Raw genomic sequence first — 19,560 nt, 5'->3', positions numbered from 1 at the left:
CCTGTTTTTCTCATGTTTGCTTTTTTTCCCCCTTCGTGATTGTAGGAGAAAACCAAAGAGCTGGCAGAGAAGCAGGCGCACCTGTAAGTATCCGTCACTCACCGCCCCCCCAGGCAGCTGGTTCCCCGAGGAGCTGAGAGCCAGGGCCCCCGCAGCTCTGGGGTCGGCCTCCTGCTTCTGTCAGACTGTCCTTCCTTCCCCGGAGGGCTGTTTCCACTTCCTTCATCACCACCCGGGGGGCTCTGTGCTGGGGGAGTTTCTTCAGCATCTGTAAGACTGTGGGCAAGACCCTCTCGGAAGCCTTCCCCTCCTTCACTTGCCATCGTTACTCTGTTAACGCGAACCGGCCTCTTTAGGGAGACGTACAACTCCTGGTTTTGCTGTCAGGCAGTACATTTCTGCTCCCCAGTGTCTGTTTCACAGAAAGCACTATTTCTCCTCTTATGCCCCAAAGGTGGGACTTGGGGAGCCGTTTGGCATTAACAATAAAGTTGAGCGTATCCTGTGAGCAGCCAGCCTGCCCTTGAGCGGACACCATGGAGAACTGCCTTCACACGGAGGCTGGAGATGCGTTTGTGCGGCTCGTTTGTAAGCACAGGAGGTGGTTGCAGCCCGCCGCCCCATGGCAGCGGCCACTGTGTCCGCACCGTGGACTTTTAGTGACGGCGAAAGGCACCAGCCTTGTGCCGCGTCTGCGCCGGAGCCTAAAAGCATCACCCAGATGCCGCGGGAAAGCAGCCCCCAGGAAGGGGTCCGTCATGTGTGTGCGCACTGCAGGGGCCACACCGCCTGTCCCATTTTAGGGCCATGCACCTATGGTGACAGCCCAAGAGGAGCCAGGCTGCACGCGGTCACTGTCGTGGGCTCAGGGCTGGCAGGGCCTTCAGTCGTGCCGCCGCATCTGTTGGGGTTTGCTTCATTCCTGGTTATGTGAGCTGGCATGTGAGGATGGTCCGTGGCCACAGCTCACCGCCGCTGGGCCTGCCTGCATGCACCCTCCACCCGCGGTCCTGTGAGGGGAGCAGGAGGAAGCATCTCCACCCTCCTTCCAATGGAGGCGGGAGATGGGAGCCTGGGTCCCAACAGTGAAGCTCTGGGCCCCCAGCTGCCCCGCCAGGCTGGGAGTTGAGCAGAATTCCTGTCACCCGCAGATGTGCTCTGTTGGCGTCCGGAGCCAGAGCGACGCCATGTGCCTGTGCCCTGAGTCACAGCCCTGAAGTCCAGGGCTGTGCGGGGAGACCTGGGCTCGGCCCCCAGCTCGACGGTAGTGGGTGGCGGGGCACTCGTTTCAGGCCGCGGAGTCCTGCATCATTCAGGTTCCTCGTGGGAGGGGACGTTTGCGTGAGGCAGCTGTTCTTGGCCTGGTCCCCTGGAGGTGATGGAGCCGGGTTCTCCGGGGTGCCTGGCCCCACCCTCGTCCTCCTGAGCTCCTGCTCCCCACCAGCGCCCATCTGCTGGGGCGCGGCCCCGATGCGGGAGGAACCAGGCCTGCCTTCAGCAGCTCCCGCTCATTCTGTGTATCCTAGAACTTGTGCTCATAGGGCCTAAAGCAGCTCTGTGTCCATCCCTAGTGAATGCTCTTTTTTATTTTTACTTTTAAATTATAAATCACTTCCAAAATACAGAAAAGTACAGAATACATCAATCATCCCTGAACTCACGCTGGAATTCAACATGAACATTTCGTTCCGTTTGCTTCGGGTCTTATGTCGTGTGCTGATTTTAAAATTGTGAATGACCGTTAGGTTTTACAGAATGCTTTTTCTGCGTCTATGGCCGTCACACGCTTTCCCCTTGAACCTGTGCGTGTGGGTTCCACATTCAGAGGTTTTCTGAACCACAGCTGGATTCCTGGGATTAAATCTTTCACGGGTGTTAGTTTTGTTAGCATGGTGAGATGCGATTTGATACCTTAATTGGGGTTTTCCCATCTGAATTCATAGGTAAAAGTGGCCTATGCATTTATTTATGTTTTGTATTGTCCTTGTCTGATTTTCATAGCAAGGTTTGCAGAAGTGAATTGGGCAGCTGTCTCTGTTCTCGGTTCTCTGAGTCAGCTTGTCGGAGGTGAGGTCCCTGGGAGTGACCTGGAAAAGCATCTGGGCCGTGCTTGTGTTTGCTGCTCCCATTCCTGTAATGATTACGGCTTAGTTTTCTGTTTCTTCTTGTGTTGATTTTGGTAACTTCTGCTTTCCTAGGAAATTATCTATTGCATGTGTTTTCAAAGTTGTTGGAATAAAATTGTTCGTTATATTCTCTTGTGACTTTTTTATCTCAAATATATTTGTAGTGATAGCCCTTTGTTTGATTCCTATAGTGTTCTTGTCTTTTCCTTTTTCCTTTTTTTCAATCAAAAGAATTTTTTTAATAGAGGTACGGGGGATTGAACCCAGGACCTTGTGCATGCTAGGCATGTGCTTTACCACTGAGCTACACCCTCCCCCCAGCCCCCGGTTTGGTTTCTCTTCCCAGACATTTGTCTGTTATTATCTGTTTAAAAGAACCAGTTTTGTTATTTCTGTTTACTTTTTCTTTGATTTCTATTCCATTAACGTCTTTATTATTTCCTTATTCTTGCAAATACATACTTTAAAATATCTTCGACTCATGAATTGTTTTTGAAGTTTTTTGAATTATTTTCATTTTCACTTAATTTTTATTAGCAAAAATGCATTTGATTTTGTTTTCAGTAATAAGAAAATAATAATACAGAAGAGTAATAATTTCTCTTCTATAGGCATCCCCAATGGACTTTAAAAATGGTTTGTATCGGAACACCATTGATTTGATCTGGCCTATGTTTATTTATTTTGCCGAGTGAGAACACAACGTGAAAACGGCCCGTTACAGCGCCTCTACGTGTAGGCACGCGTCGCAGGGCGGAGCTTTAGGACTCATCCACCCTGTGTAACCAAGACTTCATGCTCGTTCAAGAGCAGTTTCCCTCTTCTGCCCCCCCCAGCCCCTGGTGACCACAGTTCTCTCTGATTCTGGGAGTTTGACTATTTGAGATACTCATGTAAGTGCGGTCATGTAGTATTTGTCTTTCTGCGATCGGTTTATTTCACAGAGCATGAAGTCTTCAGGGTTCATCCTTGTTGTTGCATGTTGAAGGATTTCCTTCTTTTTTTTGAGGCCACACAATGTCGCATTGTATTATAAGCCAGATTTTCTTTATGCACCCCTCTGTCGGTGGACCTTCACTTGGCCCCACCCCTTGGACGCTGTGACTAGTGCTGCAGCGGCTGCTGGGCGCTGATGTTTCTTGGAGGTCCTGATTTCACTTCTTCTGCACAAACACCTAGAAGTGGGATTGCTGGATCACATGGCAGTTCCATTTTTAATTTTTTGAGGAGCCTCCATACGGGTTTCCACAGTGGCCGCACCGTCTTGCATCCCCACCCGTGGTGCATGAGGGGGCCCTCCTCCCCACGTCCTCGCCAGCGTCGGCTGTCTCTGCTCTTCTCGATGAAGCCATTCTGCCCGGTGCGAGGTGACGCCTCGCTGTGGTTCTGACTCCTCTCTGCCTGATGGTTAGGGATGTGAGCACCTTTTCCTGCATCTGCTGGCTGGCTGCTTGTCTTCTCTGCAGACTTATCTATTCAAGTCTTTAGCCTGTGTTTAATTGGGTTATTGGGCTTTTTGCTTTTGAATTGTAGGAGGTCCTTATATATATTGGAAACTAACCTCTTATCTGATGTACGATTTGCAAATATTTTCTCCCATTCCGCAGGTGGCCTTTTTTCTTAATGAAACTATAGTTGATTTACAATGTTGTGTTAGTTTCAGGTGCACAGCATTGTGACTCAGGCGTGTGTGTATATATATTCTTTTTCATTTAGGTTGTTACAAGATACTGAATATAGTTTCCTGTGCTGTCCAGTAGGTCCTTGTTGTTTATCTGTTTCACACAGAGTCGTTTGTATCTGCTAATCCCAGACTCCTAATTTCTCCCGCTGACCTCCTGCTCTCAGGAGGCAGTGCTCGGCTCGCCTTGCCTGCCCACCTCCCCACGTCGTTACATTACTATTTGCTCTGTCAGCGCTTAAACCAGACACGGATGCTGGTGTCTCCCGTTCTCAAATACCACAGGTAGCTTGCTGGCTGTTTGCAGTCACAGCCACTCCGTTACCTAGTTCTGAGGGAGGAGATGCGAACAGTGCACTTACTAGGGTCCTTTACCAGTGGCTGTGGCCGGGGTGGTCCTTCCTCTGAGGGTTGGTGGGGGATGCGCCCCAACAGATTATCGATCTGTATCTAATTTCCCAGCCTGACGTGGGTGGGTTGACAGGTTGTGGCGGTCCTTGTGAGTGTCCGATGTCCCTGCGTGCAGGGAGTAGCGGACTCGGCCTCCCTGGGTGACGGTCCCAGTGTAACTCTTGGTCTCTGTCTCGGCAGCCAGGAGCCCCTCTCCTCGGCCAGCTTTACCATGGCCGGCCTGGCTCCAGACCTGCAGCCCATCCTCTTCTGGATGTCCAACTCGGTGGAGCTGCTGTACTTCATCCAGCAGAAGTGTCCTCTCTACATGCAGAGCTTGGAGGAGGAGCTGAATGTCACAGGTATGGCTGTGCTGCTGTTCCCAGGCGGGCGAGTGGGTGTCACCTGGCTGTCTCAGGTCGCGTTGGCCCCCAGAACAGAGTGGGTTTGTGTCAGGGGCTTCCTCCAAGAGGGAGGTGACGTGGGGGTTGGCTAACTCGCCACCTCTCATCCCTGGCACTGTGTCCCCCCATGACTTCACGCAGCCCCACTTTGCTCCTCCCAGGGAGGCCCAGGGGACGCAGATCACTCACCGAGCACCAGGGGAAAGAGTGCAGTGCGCCGGCCCCAGGCCACCATCCCTTACAAGGAACACATCGCCAGTGAGAGCTATGAGGCTGTGTGATGCGTGTTGACTTCAGAGATTAAAACCTGGGAAAGAGCGTTGTAGAATTTATGAAATGCAGCATAAAGTGCTGAAAACACTAAGTGAGAGAGTGACTGGCTGTCTGGGAGGGCTTCGTGGAGAAGGTGGCGTTTGGCTGGCCGAGTGGGACTTCAGCTGGCGTGTGTCTGACAAGGGTGGCGGGAGCCATCGGGGGTCCTGGAACGGGGCTGGGAGGGGCAGCAGGGCCGACCTGCAGCAGGACCTGGATGTGACAGCCGTGCTCCCCGGGGCTGGGTTTCACCCCAGCAGCGTTGCTCAGCCGCGGTGAAAACGAAGCTGCTCGCTTCCCTCCCTCCTGTTCACGGCCTCGCCAGAGCCGGGGGACTCCTGAGGTGGCGCTGCAGTGGGAGGCAGGGCGGGGTCTGCCCAGCATCTCTGAGGGCTCAGCTGTGTCTCGCGGGGGGCGGTCCATGCTGGGCCCTGCTCGGCCCGATGCCAGCGGGCTATGTTTCCTGAGAGGAGGGGCTCTTGGTGGCTGACGGTGAGGGGTGGTCTGCACGGGGCAGACTGTCCCACTCTGTGCTCAGCCAGCCACTGGGAGCCAGCCGTGGAGACGGGTTGGTGGGTAGGGACCTGGGATGTCCCTGGGGAGCCTGGGCTCGGGGAGGCAGGGTGTGGGGTCTGTCTACTTTGCTCACATCAGTGGTGGTCTTTTTTACCCGCTACCTCCCTGTGAGGTGGGCAGCGGGCACTGTGTTGGGCTCCCAGGGCCCGGGAGCCTGGGCATCTGTGGATCTGTGGAGAGAAGCAGTGGCCATTCACCCCAGGCCCGCTGGCCCGTCGCTCTGTCCCATGTCCCCTGGGGGGACACTGTGAACACCGCCCATTAGACTCCTGGGGTGGGGCGGCTGCTCTCTGTCCACCAGGCCTAGATCGGAAGCAGACTAGCATGTGCCTTTTCCCTTGAACGTATCATAACGGCCCCACCTGCTCAGGTCTCTGCTGTCAGGTCCCCGCGCTCCATCCAGCAGCCTGGGCCTGCCCTGCGCTTGGCCCTGCTGGACTGCAGCGCCTGCAGCCCAGCCCTCCCTTCCTTGCAAGGCCTCTGGTCACCTCTCTCTCCACCCCAGCCAGGCTCCTGGGGTGGGGTGGGGGTTCCAGCTGCCCAGGGCCCAGGCTGCAGCCACCCAGCAGGTTCTGAGTGTGGGTGGACTCCTCTGCACGCAGCATCGGCCAGCGAGCGCCCCGGCCTCTGGCTTGTCCTTCTGTGTGGGATGCCAGGGGCCGGGGTGTTAGAGGGAGACCTGCCCATTCTGGCTCCAGAGAAAGTCAGCTGGGAGAACCCCACCCCCACCCCAGCCCTGTTCTGACTTTGGTCCCAGTGTTCACAGCCAAGTCCTCCAACGCCCCTTCTCATCTGGCGTGTTTCAGGCGCTGTGTTGAGTTGAGAGCCTGCAGTCCTGGCGTTAGTCCTTCATGGGGACCCTGAGTCCGGCTGATTTTCATGAAAAAAGCTGCTGGGGTCTATGCGTCCTTCCTCTTGCCTCTGCTCTTGGGAAGAAGTGATTTTTGGTCTGAGGCCCGGATGTCCTGTAGCCCAGTCGGTGCTGGGAGGGTGAGCGTGTGGACGGCCGGGGTCCCGCCTCCGCCTGCCCTGGGGACCACGTGGGCCGGGGAAGCCACCACGGGGTCTGACCGTCTCAGAGACGATGTCCCAGGGGCGCAGGCTCTGGAGAGCTCAGAGGAACAGCAGCACCACAGAGGGCGAAGGAGGGCTGCAGACGGCCTGCTGGCCTGGCCTCCCGACCTTCAGCAGGAAGTATCTGTGGGAAGAATTCTAAAAACAGAGATGTCATGTCCTGAAAGCTGGAAAAATAGCCTTTTCTTTCCCTAAACACCTTTTTTTTTTTTTTGTCCAAAGCTGTTATCCAGGAGGCCCTTTCGAACAGGCAGATAGAAGATCAGCCCAGGGCCGGCTGAGGATGGGGGTGATGTTTAATTTATTCATTTAAAATTCTCCTGTGAGACTTTGAGGCTCGGTCTCAGTGCCTGCAGATGTGTGTGTTTGGGAAGGGTCCCCAGGTGCCCAGAGGGGGGCCTCAGGCCTGGGCCGAGGGAGGGAGGTTCAGAAAGGCTCGTGGGCTGTTGCTCAGCAGAGCCCACCTCGCAGCTGGGAGTGACGTCTGCTGGGAGCCTGCCCCGTGGCTGTGCTCCATGGGTCCCCTCCTCCCACCAGAGCCCCGCTCCCACACGAGGGGTGCAGGGCGGCCTTCTCAGACAAGCTGGCGGCACCCCTCGCACGGGCCCCGCTGCGGTGAGAGGGTTTGGAGCTGGGTTTCTCGGCCTGCGTTCCCACTGGCTGTGGTTGGCTGTGAAATACATTGGGTCTGCGTGCGTTCCAGTCAGCAGAGGGGCCAGCCTGGTGTGTTTCTGTAGGCCTGGAACTTTCCGGAAGAAAGGAGTATTGCAGCTGACTGGGGAACAGCCAGCCCTGTTAAGACCCTCTTGCTCCCCTAGACCTGGGGCCCCTCAAGAAGCTCGATTTGCTTCTTCCCCAAAGCCCAGTGAGGCCGCCGGGAGCAACCAGACCCCACCAGGACCCTACATGAGACCTGCAGGCCAGCTCTGGGGAGGCCCTGCAGGCCGCTGGCTTCCTGGTCAGGTGGTTTATTGGGGTGTGAGCCCTGGGGTTCAGGGAGCCCCGAGCCCTTGACGGCACGTCTTGACGTCTGCAGGGTGGGTCTCTGATGAACTGGCACACCGTTTTCTTCCTGTTTACCTGGCGGCAGGGCAGCCTGGTCCCTGTGCTTCTGGGAGGCCCAGCTTAGCACTCAGAGCGATTCTCGGCCTCCCCCAACCCCGGGCCTGAGGGAGATTCCCAGATGCAGGGCTGCCCTGTGGAGCAGCACGGGCAGTGAGGGGGAGTCCCTGCTGGTGGACTGGGCCCGTCCACACTGGACGCACAAGGCCAGGGCCGCAGCCTTCGGTCCCTGTGAAGAGCAACAAGGAGCTGAGAGAGTTGGGGACGGCGGCAGGCGTCTGCATCCGGCCCCTTCCCCTAGTTGCTGGCAGGACCCCAGCCCTGTGGACCTCATGCCTCCCCGCGTTCTGGAAGGCCCCTTGGGGTGCCTACCCCTGTGCTGGTCCTGGCGACCCTGTTGCTAGTCTGGCCTCCCAGCTCTACAGGAGCCCCTCCCTGGGGGAAGGTCTGCTCGTGCCCCCCGGTCCCGGCTGCAGCCACGCCCCCTGGCTGCTGCCCAGCCTGGGAGGCCGCCCCCTGGCCTGCTGTCTCAGGTGACCCCCCTAGAGCGGCCCCTTGAGAGTCCGGGGTCTCCACCCTGTGCCTGAGACACGGCGGCATCTCCCCTGCAGTGTTCTGGGGCGCTCGGGGGGACACAGACGTGGACCATTGGGCTTCTCTTCTTGGGAAACGTCATGATTCTACTGACTGATGGTCTCTTTAGGTGCTCTGACCAGTGTCCCGAGTGAGAAGTGACCTGCGGGAAGTTAGGTCAGGATCTGCTGTTTCTGGGGCATTTGGTTCTGACAGAAAACATATCAGCATCTATCAGCTAATGACCTTCTGATGCCCTTGGTATCAGTTCAGTGCCGATGGGCCCGGAGGCGCGGTGCTTGGGTCCCGGCCACCCTGGCCAGCACCTCGGGGCCCCAGGGCCCCTGGGAGAGGTGTGGCGGGGGGATTGGGATCAGGTCGGGCTGCTCTGTGGCTCTGGTTTATCAGGTTTTCCAAACCCCAGGGGAGGGCGCTGGGCGAGCACACTCAGGAGGCATCGGGGCGAGTGTGGAAGTTGCTGTGGTTCTGGAAGCGTCTTGCACGTGTCCCGAGGTCCAGCCGCCCCCACGCGGTGACGGCGCTGCATCTCCCCACAGGCTCGAAGGAGTCCCTGTTCTCCTGCACCCTCACGGCCAGCGAGGAGGCCATGGCAGTGCTGGAGGAGGTCATCCTGTACGCCTTCCAGCAGTGCGTGTACTACGTCTCCAAGGTACGGCCTCGCGGGGCCCCAGGGAGGAGCGGGGGGATCTGAGCTTCTGCCCACCTGAACCCTGGCCTTGGCCCCCTCCCTCCCCCCACTGTTACTCTTGTCCCGTGAACCCACTCAGGGCCGGCGGGGTGGGAGAGACGGAGGCGGCTGCTCCGGGGAAACAATCTGGAAGGCGGGTGGGAGTGCTGGCGGCTCCTCTCTGCTGCTCACACGGGCTGGGCCCGCCGGGGTGGGCAGCGCACGGCTGGCTGGTCATCCTGCCCGCTGGCGTCGGGGATCTCAGGACTCAGGGCTGAGCAGTGGTCAGGCCTGGATTACAGGCCTCAGCTTTCTCCTCTCTGAGCCTTGGTTTTCCTGGACGATGATAGGGTTCTGCTGTGTCTTTGGCCCAGCAGGTTGAGGGTCATTGGATGGTGTGTGGTGGCCCACTCTCCACCCCTCTGTCCAGTAAAACCCTCTGATAAACCAAGAAGGGGGCAGAGCTCCTGCCCCTGAAGACCCCCAGGGTGTCGTCCCGCCCCTCTGCTGGGGTGGCTGCAGCCTCGTGTCATCTGCACCTTCACCAGGAGCGTTACTGAGCCCCTGCCCTGCCCGCAGGCACTTGTTGGGGGCCCATCACTCGCTGCCCGCGCTGGTCGCTGCAGCCTGTTGGACGCGTGCGTGGTCTGGCCGAGGCAGGGGCTTGACAGGTCAGGCCCGGGGCCACTGCTGACGGTGGCCGGTGTTCTCTTGTCCCCAGTCCCTGTACGTCTGCCTCCCAGCCCTGCTAGAATGCCCCCCTTTCCAGACGGAGTGCCGGGAGGGCTGGTGCCCGGCCCCCCAGCTGCCCGAGGAGCTGCGCCGCGTCGTGTCGGTCTACCAGGCTGCTCTGGACCTGCTGCGGCAGCTGCATGTGCACCCTGAGATCGCCGCCCAGGTGCTGGCCTACCTCTTCTTCTTCTCCAGCACGCTGCTCCTCAACCAGCTGCTGGACAGGGGTGAGGACCTGGGGACCCTGTTCCTGCAGGGGCGCCGGCTCCTGGGCACAGCTCTGCCACAGTCAGGGCACCTGTCCTTGACTGCACAGGGCCCTCGGGCCTGTCCTGGTTCATTTTATCCCCACCTGGCCCACGACCCCCGTGACAGAGGAGGGAAAAGGCTCAGGGAAGTGATGTGACCTTTAACCCGGCCTCACTGCCAGCCAGATCGCCCCCATTGCCCTGCCAGGGCTCAGGGCACCAGTTACTTCTGGCTGAGGCCCAGCTGGGGCATGGGGCAGGGAGAGCAGGCAGCCCACAGCACATGGGAAGGGCTGGACCATGGCCCTTTGACCTCAGGGTTGAGCAGCTGCCCTGCCATCTTCCCTCCGGCCTCCTGTGCCCACCCACCCTCACACCTATCCAGAGAGGGGTCCAGAAGCAGGCAATTGCCTTGGAAACGTACCAGGTTTCCCACTTGTCCAGAGGCCTGGAGTGGGGGCTTGGCTCCCCTGGGGGCAGGTGGGCAGTGCACCTTCTCTGTGAGGGCAGCCTGGGCATCACCCTCCCCTCCCCTCCGCCAGGCCCCTCTCTGAGCTGCTTCCACTGGCCCAGAGGTGTCCAGGCCTGCGCCCGCCTGCAGCAGCTCCTGGACTGGACGAGGGGCGCCGGCTTCGGGGAGGCCGGCGAGCACTTCTTCCGGAAGCTCTCCTGCTCCCTCAACCTGCTGGCCACTCCCAGTGCCCAGCTCATCCAGGTGGGAGTGGTGCAGAGGGTGGGGCCCCCGAGTGCAGCAGGGGTGGGGCTCTGGGGTTGGCGGCTTACAGACCAAGTTGGGCTCTGAGAACTTGTGGTTGGTCCCGTCCAAGGCTGGCCCAACCTGCCGGCAGGGTGCCGGCCTGAAGGATGTCTGTGCCTCGTCCCTGACCTACGACTGTGGCGCAAGGGCTCTCCTGCTGTGAAGGAGGTGAACACCGAGGTGATCGCCCTGGCACCTGTGGGCCCCCATCTAAGCACATGAGTCCTTAAGACTTGTGTTTTAAGAGGGAGATGGAAGAGCAGTTCAGAGAGACAGGACCTAGGGAAGCAGAAGTGGAGGAGGGGCCCCCAGGAGTCAGGATGGGACAGCCCTCAGCCAAAGGCCAGCACAAAAATGGGACCTCCGTCGTACCACAGCCTGGAAATGGATCCTGCCCTGGATCCACCAGAAGGGACACAGCCCTGCGACCCCTTGATTCTAGCCCAGCACGACCCGTGCTGGACGTCTGGCCCCAGAACTGAGAGCTGTACACTTGCGTTGCTCCTACCGCCAAGTCCGTGGTCCTGTTACAACCACCACAGCAGTAGGAAACAATGCGCCCGCTCCCCTGCGCCCTGATGCAGCTGCCACAGCTGACCAGTGGGTCCTGCCCAACCAGTCCGTTTCCTGCCCAGCGGCCCGAGCCGCCCAGGGTGGTGGGCGTGTCTGCGGGGCAGCACGGGGGTCCAGCTTCCAGGCCCCGGGAGGTCCACGTTTGAACGGCAAGGGGAACACAGCTGCTCTGCCCACCTCTGGGCCTGGTCTGAGCGCAGTGGTGACAGCGTGTCCACTGAGCACGGGGCGCGATGGGGCCCACGGGCACTGCTGCCTGCACTCTGCTTTCGTCCTGGGCCAGGGCACAAGCGTGTGCATTGGGTGAGCAGTTCCTGAGCTCTGTGCTTCGGGTGAATGTGGGTCTCTGTGCCGATTGCACTTGGATACAGAGCGTGCAGAGCAAGGAGGACGCGGTGGCAGTGACGTCTTGGTTGTGCCACCCTCCTGGCACAGCCCAGATCTCATCCTGAAGGAGGGGCATCCAGCAGCCAAGTGCCTGTGCGTGTGGGAGCCCCAGCGCTCTCACCAGGCCAGGCCCAGACCTGTGCCCTCCAAGCAGGTGTGACTGACCGGGCAGAGCTGGCGGTCAGTGACAGCCTGGGGGACCGGAGGATGTGGACACTGGGCTTTCACAGCAAACCAGCCAGGCCAGGGTGACCTTGCGGCCAGGACGGCCAAGCTCCTGCTCAGGGGGGTGCTGCCAGGCAGACGTCCAGGTCCTGCTCCAGAGCGGGAGTAGACAGCTCCCAATGTGTGTGTGAGGGAGTGCGGCTGGAGGAGACAGAGCAGGGCGGGAAACCTCTTCTGCAAAGGGCCGGGTCGTGGTTGCTTTGCACTTCGGTTTCCATACCAGAAGCTTTCTTGCTGTTTTTTTTTTCTTTTTAAGTCCTTTAAAAATGTGAAAACCATTCTTAACTTGAGGCCCCTATAAAAACAGGCCTCCACCCATAGTTTGCTGCCTTCAAAACAGACTATTCAGGGAAAAGAAACTTGAAAAAAAAACCCAAAACCATTTATGTCCTCATAAAGGTGAGAGAAGATAAAGTGTCCATAAGGTAATAGCAGGAGGCTATAAATAAGAGAACCAAAAGAATCCTTGGGAAGTAACACTGCGGCAGTGGAGATGAGAAGTTCCCCAGCAGGGCCGGAAGGTAAAGTCGGGGAAGCCGCCCAGAAAGCCAGAGATGCCGAGACGGAAACGGGGTCCTGCCGGGTGGCTTCAGCGCTGTTAGGGCTGGAGAGACCGTAGACGTGGGCGAAGGAACCCAGAAACCAAAAGCACCTACAGACAGACAAAGCCATCTCTCACTGGTGTGTGTTTGGGGTGAGGAGGGGGCCGCTGCTGGGGCCCACCCTGCCCCTCCCCCGCGTAGCCCAGGACATTCAGGGTCCCTTCACAGCAGACGCTCAGTAACCACCGCCCAGGCCTCCTGATGTTGGCGCTTAAAATCACGTGAGGGAGCAAGAGAGGAAAGAAGAAAGCAGGGAATTAAAGGGCCCATCCCTGACACCCACGTGTCCAGGCAGCAGGAGGCCGGAGGGATCAGAGCAAACACGAGTGAAGACAAACCAGCGCGGCCCCAGCCGAGCATCCAGCGGGAGAGCGCGCGGCGGCTGGGCCGCCCCGAGGCCCGGGGCTCCGGGACTTCAGAGAGACCTCTCAGCTTCCTGAGGGGAATGAGGCTGCTGGTCCCGGAGGTCAGCGATCGGGGTGGTTTCTGACTTCTTGAGAGCAGCTTGGGGAGCTGGAGGGCCCCGGAGCTGACCTCCAGCCTGCAGTCCTGCAGCCCAGGCCCTGGCGCTGGGACAGTGGCCTGCACATGGGCCGCCAGCCGGGCCCCCGCGTGCCTCCAGCACTCGTGTCTTCCGGGAGCTCCTAGAGCGTCCGCTCACAGAACCGCGCGGACGCGGGGAGAGAGCAGCGGGCCGGGCTTCCAGAGAACAGGAAGGGTGGAGACGCACGGCGTAGGGACAGGGGTGCGCCTTCTGCCTGCGCTCTAACTCTGCCGTCCGGCTAACTCAGGGAGCTCTCCTGTCCCTAGCACACAAGCCAGGCCCCCAGGGCTCTTAGTGGTGTAGTTCTGCCTTCGCGCGTGTCTTGGGCCTGCTTGGTTCCGCAGCACAAGGCGGGAGCCCAGGTTCATCCCCCCCCGGTCTCCCAGTAGCCTTTTCCGTCGTTTCTCAGCCCTGAGAAATGATGTGATTGATGAGGGTTTGCTCAGTGGACAAGGCACTTGTCCTGGGAGCCGCCACCCTGACCCTGGCTCTCACCCCGGACGCCCATGAGGCAGCAGGGTGAGCTGCTCACGCTGGGGGACGGGGGCCGCTGCACCGGTCCTGGACCCTCCCAACCCCCGACTGACCTCACTGTCCTGCACGGATGCTGGGGGCTCTGTGTGCCAGGCAGGGAGTTCTCTGCTGCTTCCCTCAAGAGAGCTCAGAAGGCAGGCCATCCCTGGGGCGGGGCCGTGCCTTCTGGGCCTTTGAGCAGGAGTTCCTTCTTGTCACCCAGATGAGCTGGGCCAACCTGCGGGCCGCCTTCCCCTCCCTGAGCCCTGCGCAGCTGCACCGGCTGCTGACTCAGTACCAGCTGGCCTCGGCCATGGGCCCCATGAGTGCCTGGGAGCCGGGCGCCCAGGACAGCCCTGAAGCCTTCAAGTCTGGTGAGGCTTCTCCCTGCAGGGGTGGGGAACTTGGGCGTGGACCATGGGCTCCCTGACCCCCAGCCGTGGAGGCCCCCAGGTGGGGGACAGGGCAGGACACCCAAGGAAGAAGATAGCCTTGGGGGGAGGCTCTCTTTGTCCCCTCAGCTCTGGGCTCAGGTCCAAGGCCCCTGCTGCCCCTCATGGGGCCTCCCCCAGTGCCCGGCTACCAGGGAGAGAGCGGGGTGTCCACACTGGGCGCCACTGCACAGCCCGACAGGAAACACTGCTGAGCAGGCTTGACTCTTGTGTCCACACACATGTACGTGTTTTATAAATCAGACATGCCTCTCCTCGTTAGCATTATGTATATTGTAACATGAACAAAAATAGAAAATCAAGGATGGGGGAAGATCTAGAGAGAAGTAGGGCTTCGAATGCCTTCTTCCCACCCTGGTGACCTAGGGGCTTGTATCATGGACACTGTCCCCCGCCCCCATCTACTGGTTCATTTCCGAGGCCTGCCGCGGGGCAGGTGCTGTGCTGGGAGCTGAGAATGCCGTGTGGGCTCCTGCCTTCCCCCAGGTCTGGGACGTGCCTGAGTCCTAGTGCAGAGGCCAGCATGTGAGCAGGCCGTGTCCACCCCGGGTGACACGTGTGGGATGTAGGCAGTGTGGCCATGGGAGCCCCGAGGGGAGCAGGCATCGTCTCGGGGCACAGGCGGTGGGCTGAGCGAGCTGGGTTTCCCGTGGGGGCAGGCGGGGGGTAGGGGGACCCCAGGGCCGCAGGTGGGGTGGGGGTGGGGTAGGAGTTCTGAACTAGGAGCTGGGGCTTTATCCCGGAAGTGGTCACTGGGATTGAGGAGGGACGAGAGTGCAGTGTGGGCTGTTCACCCCAGCCCAGATCCCCTCCTGGGTTCCCGCAGCGTCAGGCAGGGGTAGCCAGGCAGCCTCTTCCCAGCCGGGCCGGTCATGCTGTCCTCGCCCTCACAGAGGAGGTCCTGGAGTCCTATGAAAACCCGCCACCCATCGTTTTGCCAAGCGAGGGCTTCCAGGTGGACCTGGAAGCGGACTGTCTGGATGACAGCATCTACCAGCACCTCCTGTACATCCGCCACTTCCTGTGGAGCCTGCGGAGCAAGCCCAGCCCGGGCGGGGGGCCCGCCCAGCCAGCGTGCCCCGAGGTACCCGGGGGGTAGCCGCGCCCGGCTGCTGCTCCATGGCCCCCGGGGTTCACGGTGCCCCAGTTGCCGGCCCCTCTGTCGGCAGCTCCGTACTGAGTTCCCTCTCCCTCTCTCCCCAGGGCCCGCGTCTCACCAGCCCTGAGGGCCTCCCCGAGGCCCAGAGCTGCCCCCTGGCTTCCAGGGACCCTGGCAGGGGAGCCCGAGAGGCCAGCCCAGAGCGCCCTCTTCCTTCCGCGGGGGCTCCCCGGGCGCAGGGCCCTCCAAGAAGGCAGCCCAGCCGTGCGAGCCGGGGGGGCGCTCAGGCCAGGCCCCTGCACGGGGACTCCTCGTGCCTGCTCACGCCCCCCAGCACCCCTCTCGGCCCCGAGCCCGCTGTGCCCGACCAGCCAGCGCCCAGCAGTGCCTGCGGGGAAGCGCTCTTGGAAGGGAGGAGGAATGGGCCGAGCGGCCCCTGGGGCACAGCTCCGGAAGGTGAGCCCCGGCCCTGCTGGACCTGGCTGGGCTCCTTGGGCGCTTCCCACCGCGGGGTCCTGGCGGCACTTCCGGCCTGGGCCGTCAGTGTCTGCCCACGAGCGCCCGCCGCCCTGGACACGGAACAGGCTCCGGGGCCAGACTGGGCAGTCTGGCTGGAGGCACGAGCCACCGGCCGCTCACCCCGCTGTGCTTTTCTGGCCCATCCAGGAGAGTGTGCGGCCCTGGCCGCCGAGCCCCCTCCAGCCCCCTCCAGCCGCAGCTCCAGCACAGATGACTTCTGCTGCATGTTCGTGGTGGAGCTGGAGCGAGGCCCCTCTGGGCTGGGCATGGGCCTGATCGATGGGATGGTGAGAGCCCGGCCCCGCCACTCCCTGCAGCCCCTTGCGTTCCTCCTCTTTACCAAAGACGGGCCCACAGCTGGTGTGGTCATGGGCGGGCAGGCGGGGGAGGCCTGTGGCAGTGGGGACCAGGAACTTGGCAGGGGCATCTTGTGGGATTTGAGAGAAGGGGACAGGGCCTGTGTGGCAGTGGCCTCCCCCGGCCTGCTCCACCGCCTGCGTCCTCGGCTCTCGGGCTGGCTGCCCTGGCCGGCGGGGACAGTGGTGGTGCCCTGTGCTGTCCCTGCGGACACACTGATGACATACGGTGAGCCCAGGCCTGGCCTCGCGGCCGAGAGAGGGGCTGAGGAGGCTCTTCCTGGGGGACGCCCAAGAGTGAGGGGCCCACAGAGCCCTGGACCTCTGCTTCTCCCTCAGCACACGCCACTGGGCGCCCCCGGGCTCTACATCCAGACCCTGCTCCCCGGTAGCCCTGCAGCGGCCGACGGGCGGCTGTCGCTGGGAGACCGCATCCTGGAGGTGAATGGAAGCAGCCTGGTGGGCGTCAGCTACCTGAGGTACCTCTCCCTCCCCCGAGGGACCTCCCCCTGAAGTGCCCCCCCCCAACACCCCAGCCCGAGCGGGGCCAGGTCGGCCCTGGAGACAGGCTGGGTTTCGCCCCCTGACCCAGCAGGCGGGTCCTGTCACCCCTATTCTATAGGTGAGCAGGTGGAGGCACAGCCGTCCAGCCTGCTTCCCTGTGGCCACCTCCCGCCCTTCCATCCCCTCGTCGGTCCTCTGACAACACACCAGCGCTGCCCGGGGCTCGGCACCTCGGGGTGGGGTGGGCTCTGGAACGGACAGCCTGGGCAGGGCTCCGTGATCCCGAAGCCCTGTCACAGCTCGGGGTGCTCAGGGGTGGGAGGTTGGGCTCTCCCAGGGCCCCTCTAGGAGGCTCTGCCTGCCCCTCAGCTGGACAGGCCTGACTCCTGACTGTGCCAGCTCCTCTGTGCCCCATCCCGTTGCTGTTTCAGAGCCGTGGATCTGATTCGGCATGGGGGAAAGAAGATGCGGTTTCTGGTCGCCAAGTCTGACGTGGAAACAGCCAAGAAGATCCGCTTCCGCACGCCTCCCCCCTAGGTGGGCTGCAAAGATGGCCCAGGCCCCACATCTGAGGGTCCCCAGGTCACGTCACCTTCTGCCAGCTGTTCTGTGTGGTTGGTCATCTTTGGGACACTGGCTTTGGTCCTCACCCTGTAGATAATGTACATCTTAGTGTATATTTTATTTATATGACAGATGACACTGTTGTGATGTTTGTCAGAGCTTTTATGTTTGGAAATTTTAATGGAGAACTATGCATTCAATAAAATATCTTTCATACTCTTAGAGGGCAGTGTGGCGTGGGGTCTGGGTGGGCACCGTGCGGGCTCCCCAGAGGGGCTGCCAGGGACTCCCCAGGACTGCTCCACTCCCAGCCAGCTTGGGAGGGGCCCTGCGAGGATGCAGGGGTTGTTGGGGTGGCGGGATGGCTTTAACTAATTCCTTGTCTGCTCTCCACCCTGTCCAGAAACAGAGCAGCAGGGGATGCGCCAGGCACCCCCTGGTCCCCCATGAAGGGGGCCAGAGCTGCCCGGCAGAGTGGTTCACTCCTGGTGATCCCACACTCAGCATGGTCCCAAAGAAAGGTCTAGACGCCCTGAGGTTATAAAGTGAGAGTCTTGACCCACTCTGGGTCCCCAGGCCTCCTCCCCCTGGAGACCCTTGCCTCCTCCTGGTTTCCTCCGATCACTAACGGCGCGGCTTGGCCCTAATACCGGGCTGGCCGTTCCCAGGCTCTTAATCCTCTGGCTGGGCTGGTGTTCACTCCACCAGCGGCTGACTGTGCGCAGGGCCGAGCCAGGGCATGTCAGTGTCAAGGTGACAGCACGGCTGAGGCACGAACTGGGTTCTGCAGCTTGTGGTCCATGTGCAGACGGCTCCCACGTCCTGCGCTCCGTGCAGGGAGCCCGAGGCTGGGCTCTTGGCCGGGGTTCTCCTTTTTGACAGGAACAGACTGTGGGGACGAGGAGGTCCTGGCCAGTCAGCTGCAGACGCACCCCTCATGTGGAAACGATCTAGTGGACCAGATCCAGCCGTCTGAAGTCCTGTCCCAGATGCAACCTGAGCACAGGGCCTGACTCAGCTCCACGCTGCCCCCTGGTGAGCACAGAGAGAGGTGCAGGTGCTTCAGGGGCCCTCCCTGTAGCGTTCTGTGTTAGGCACCTGTATCCCACCCGCCTCAAAGCAGTTCCCAAAACGCTGGATGAAGTGTACTTTTACACACGTCATTTCAGTGCACTCCTGAACCCCAAAGATTCTTAAAGCCCCAAACTGATATGAGGGCACAAGCTTAGGGAGCCTGGCGGCTGGTCCAAAGTCTGTCAAATTACACCCATCCCTTCTCCACTCCTCCGGGTGCAGCAGACAGAGCCTGGATCACCCTGCGGGGCCGCACAGGGGACCCCCGGCAGGCACTGCGGAGTTCCCGCCGGGCTGGAGCCCCAGGAAGGGAGAGAACCCCAAGTTCACTTCTTGCACAGGCCACGCAGTGCCAAGCCCTCCAAGGGCTCTGCAGGGAAAAACACATTTCATCCTCACAACAGCCGTTTGACGTGGATACTGTTACTTTCTGCCATTTTTCAGATGAGGAAACTGGCACACACGGAGGCTGATTTTCTACATCAGTCAGCCATCGTCACAATAATGCTCTAAGGAAAAAGGTGTCAGAACCCTGTGTCTGGAAACAGCATCCTTCATTCTCACTCAGCCTGACTCCAGGTGAGTCTCTCGGACCCGCAGGCCAGCCTGGCAAGTCCTCACCGCACAGGCAGCAGTGCAGGAGACCAGCCCAGCTTCCAAGGCACTTGCAGCCTCCGTCACTGCTGCTGATGCCCTATCGGACATGGGTAAGCACGCCCCCCACGAGGAGGCCACACAGGGTGCGGGGGTGAGCTACGATTCCAGACCCAGACTGGTAGTTAATCATCCATCACCTGGGAGGTGGCCAGGATTTGAACTCAGGTAGTTTGGACTCTCAGCCGCCACAAAAGTCCACCCTGCAAGGAAAACAGCGAGTATTTCTGGATTGACCGTGGCTCTGTGTGAAGCAGGGAAGAAAAGGGTCCTCTCAAAAATCCATATTCTCAAAGTAGTTCTTATGCACACTTGGGTCCCAGACTTGCTCTATCTGGACGACCTGCAATTACTGAAAGCTGAGCATGAGTCGGCATCTGGCAAAAGCAGTAGAGCATTTTCCCTAGATGTCATCCTCAAGCCCGGCCTCCCGGGACACAAGTCGGGAGGGCCACGCAGGGTCTGGCGGGCGGGGCCCGGGAGGCGCGGGCGGGGCTGTCAGGGGCTGCCCCATCCTGGGAGGCTCAGCAGTCCTTCAGCGTGCCCCGCACCAGTGTCCTGAGGCGCTGCTCCTTGTGCCCCACCCTGAGGCCTGGACGCCAGGCAGAGGCGGCCCGGCCTCCTTCAGCCTGGGCGTCGTTAGGGTGTCCGAGACACCAAGTCGGCCCCGTGGGCGGCGGGGCGGAGCGGAGCCAGAGGCCGGAGGCGTGACTACGAGATGGGCGTGGCTTGCTCAGAGGGCGGTGGGGCGGAAACCGCGAGGGGCGTGACCGGGGCCGGGCGGGAAGGTGGGGCGGAGCCTGCGAGGGGCGTGGCCGGAGCCGGGCTGGCGCTCGCTGAGCAGCAGCACCATCTGGTGGCCCGGCCCTCC

The 19,560-nt window shown here is 60.6% G+C and overlaps 1 protein-coding gene across 4 annotated transcripts in view; it reads left to right on the top strand.

The window, feature by feature from the left end:
- Nucleotides 1–17,183, top strand: part of RADIL (Rap associating with DIL domain) — a 53,060-nt gene extending 35,877 nt beyond the window's left edge. For 2 of the 4 annotated variants that reach the window (XM_074345590.1, XM_074345593.1), the window contains 11 exons: nucleotides 46–83; nucleotides 4,399–4,559; nucleotides 8,756–8,868; nucleotides 9,608–9,845; nucleotides 10,409–10,581; nucleotides 13,691–13,841; nucleotides 14,813–15,003; nucleotides 15,123–15,474; nucleotides 15,685–15,824; nucleotides 16,233–16,372; nucleotides 16,829–17,183. In XM_074345590.1, coding sequence (XP_074201691.1) covers nucleotides 46–83; nucleotides 4,399–4,559; nucleotides 8,756–8,868; nucleotides 9,608–9,845; nucleotides 10,409–10,581; nucleotides 13,691–13,841; nucleotides 14,813–15,003; nucleotides 15,123–15,474; nucleotides 15,685–15,824; nucleotides 16,233–16,372; nucleotides 16,829–16,934 — 1,803 coding nt within the window. In that variant the 3' untranslated portion in view covers nucleotides 16,935–17,183. The remainder of the gene's footprint in view (nucleotides 1–45; nucleotides 84–4,398; nucleotides 4,560–8,755; nucleotides 8,869–9,607; nucleotides 9,846–10,408; nucleotides 10,582–13,690; nucleotides 13,842–14,812; nucleotides 15,004–15,122; nucleotides 15,475–15,684; nucleotides 15,825–16,232; nucleotides 16,373–16,828) is intronic. The other 2 variants (XM_074345591.1, XM_074345592.1) reach the window with 2 other exon arrangements.
- The last annotated feature ends 2,377 nt before the right edge of the window (nucleotides 17,184–19,560 follow it).

The sequence above is a fragment of the Camelus bactrianus genome, chromosome 18, assembly GCF_048773025.1.
Source record: "Camelus bactrianus isolate YW-2024 breed Bactrian camel chromosome 18, ASM4877302v1, whole genome shotgun sequence".
NCBI lineage: Eukaryota > Metazoa > Chordata > Mammalia > Artiodactyla > Camelidae > Camelus > Camelus bactrianus.
Note: the sequence above shows the minus strand (reverse complement) of the source record. Positions and strands in the feature narration are given on the sequence as shown.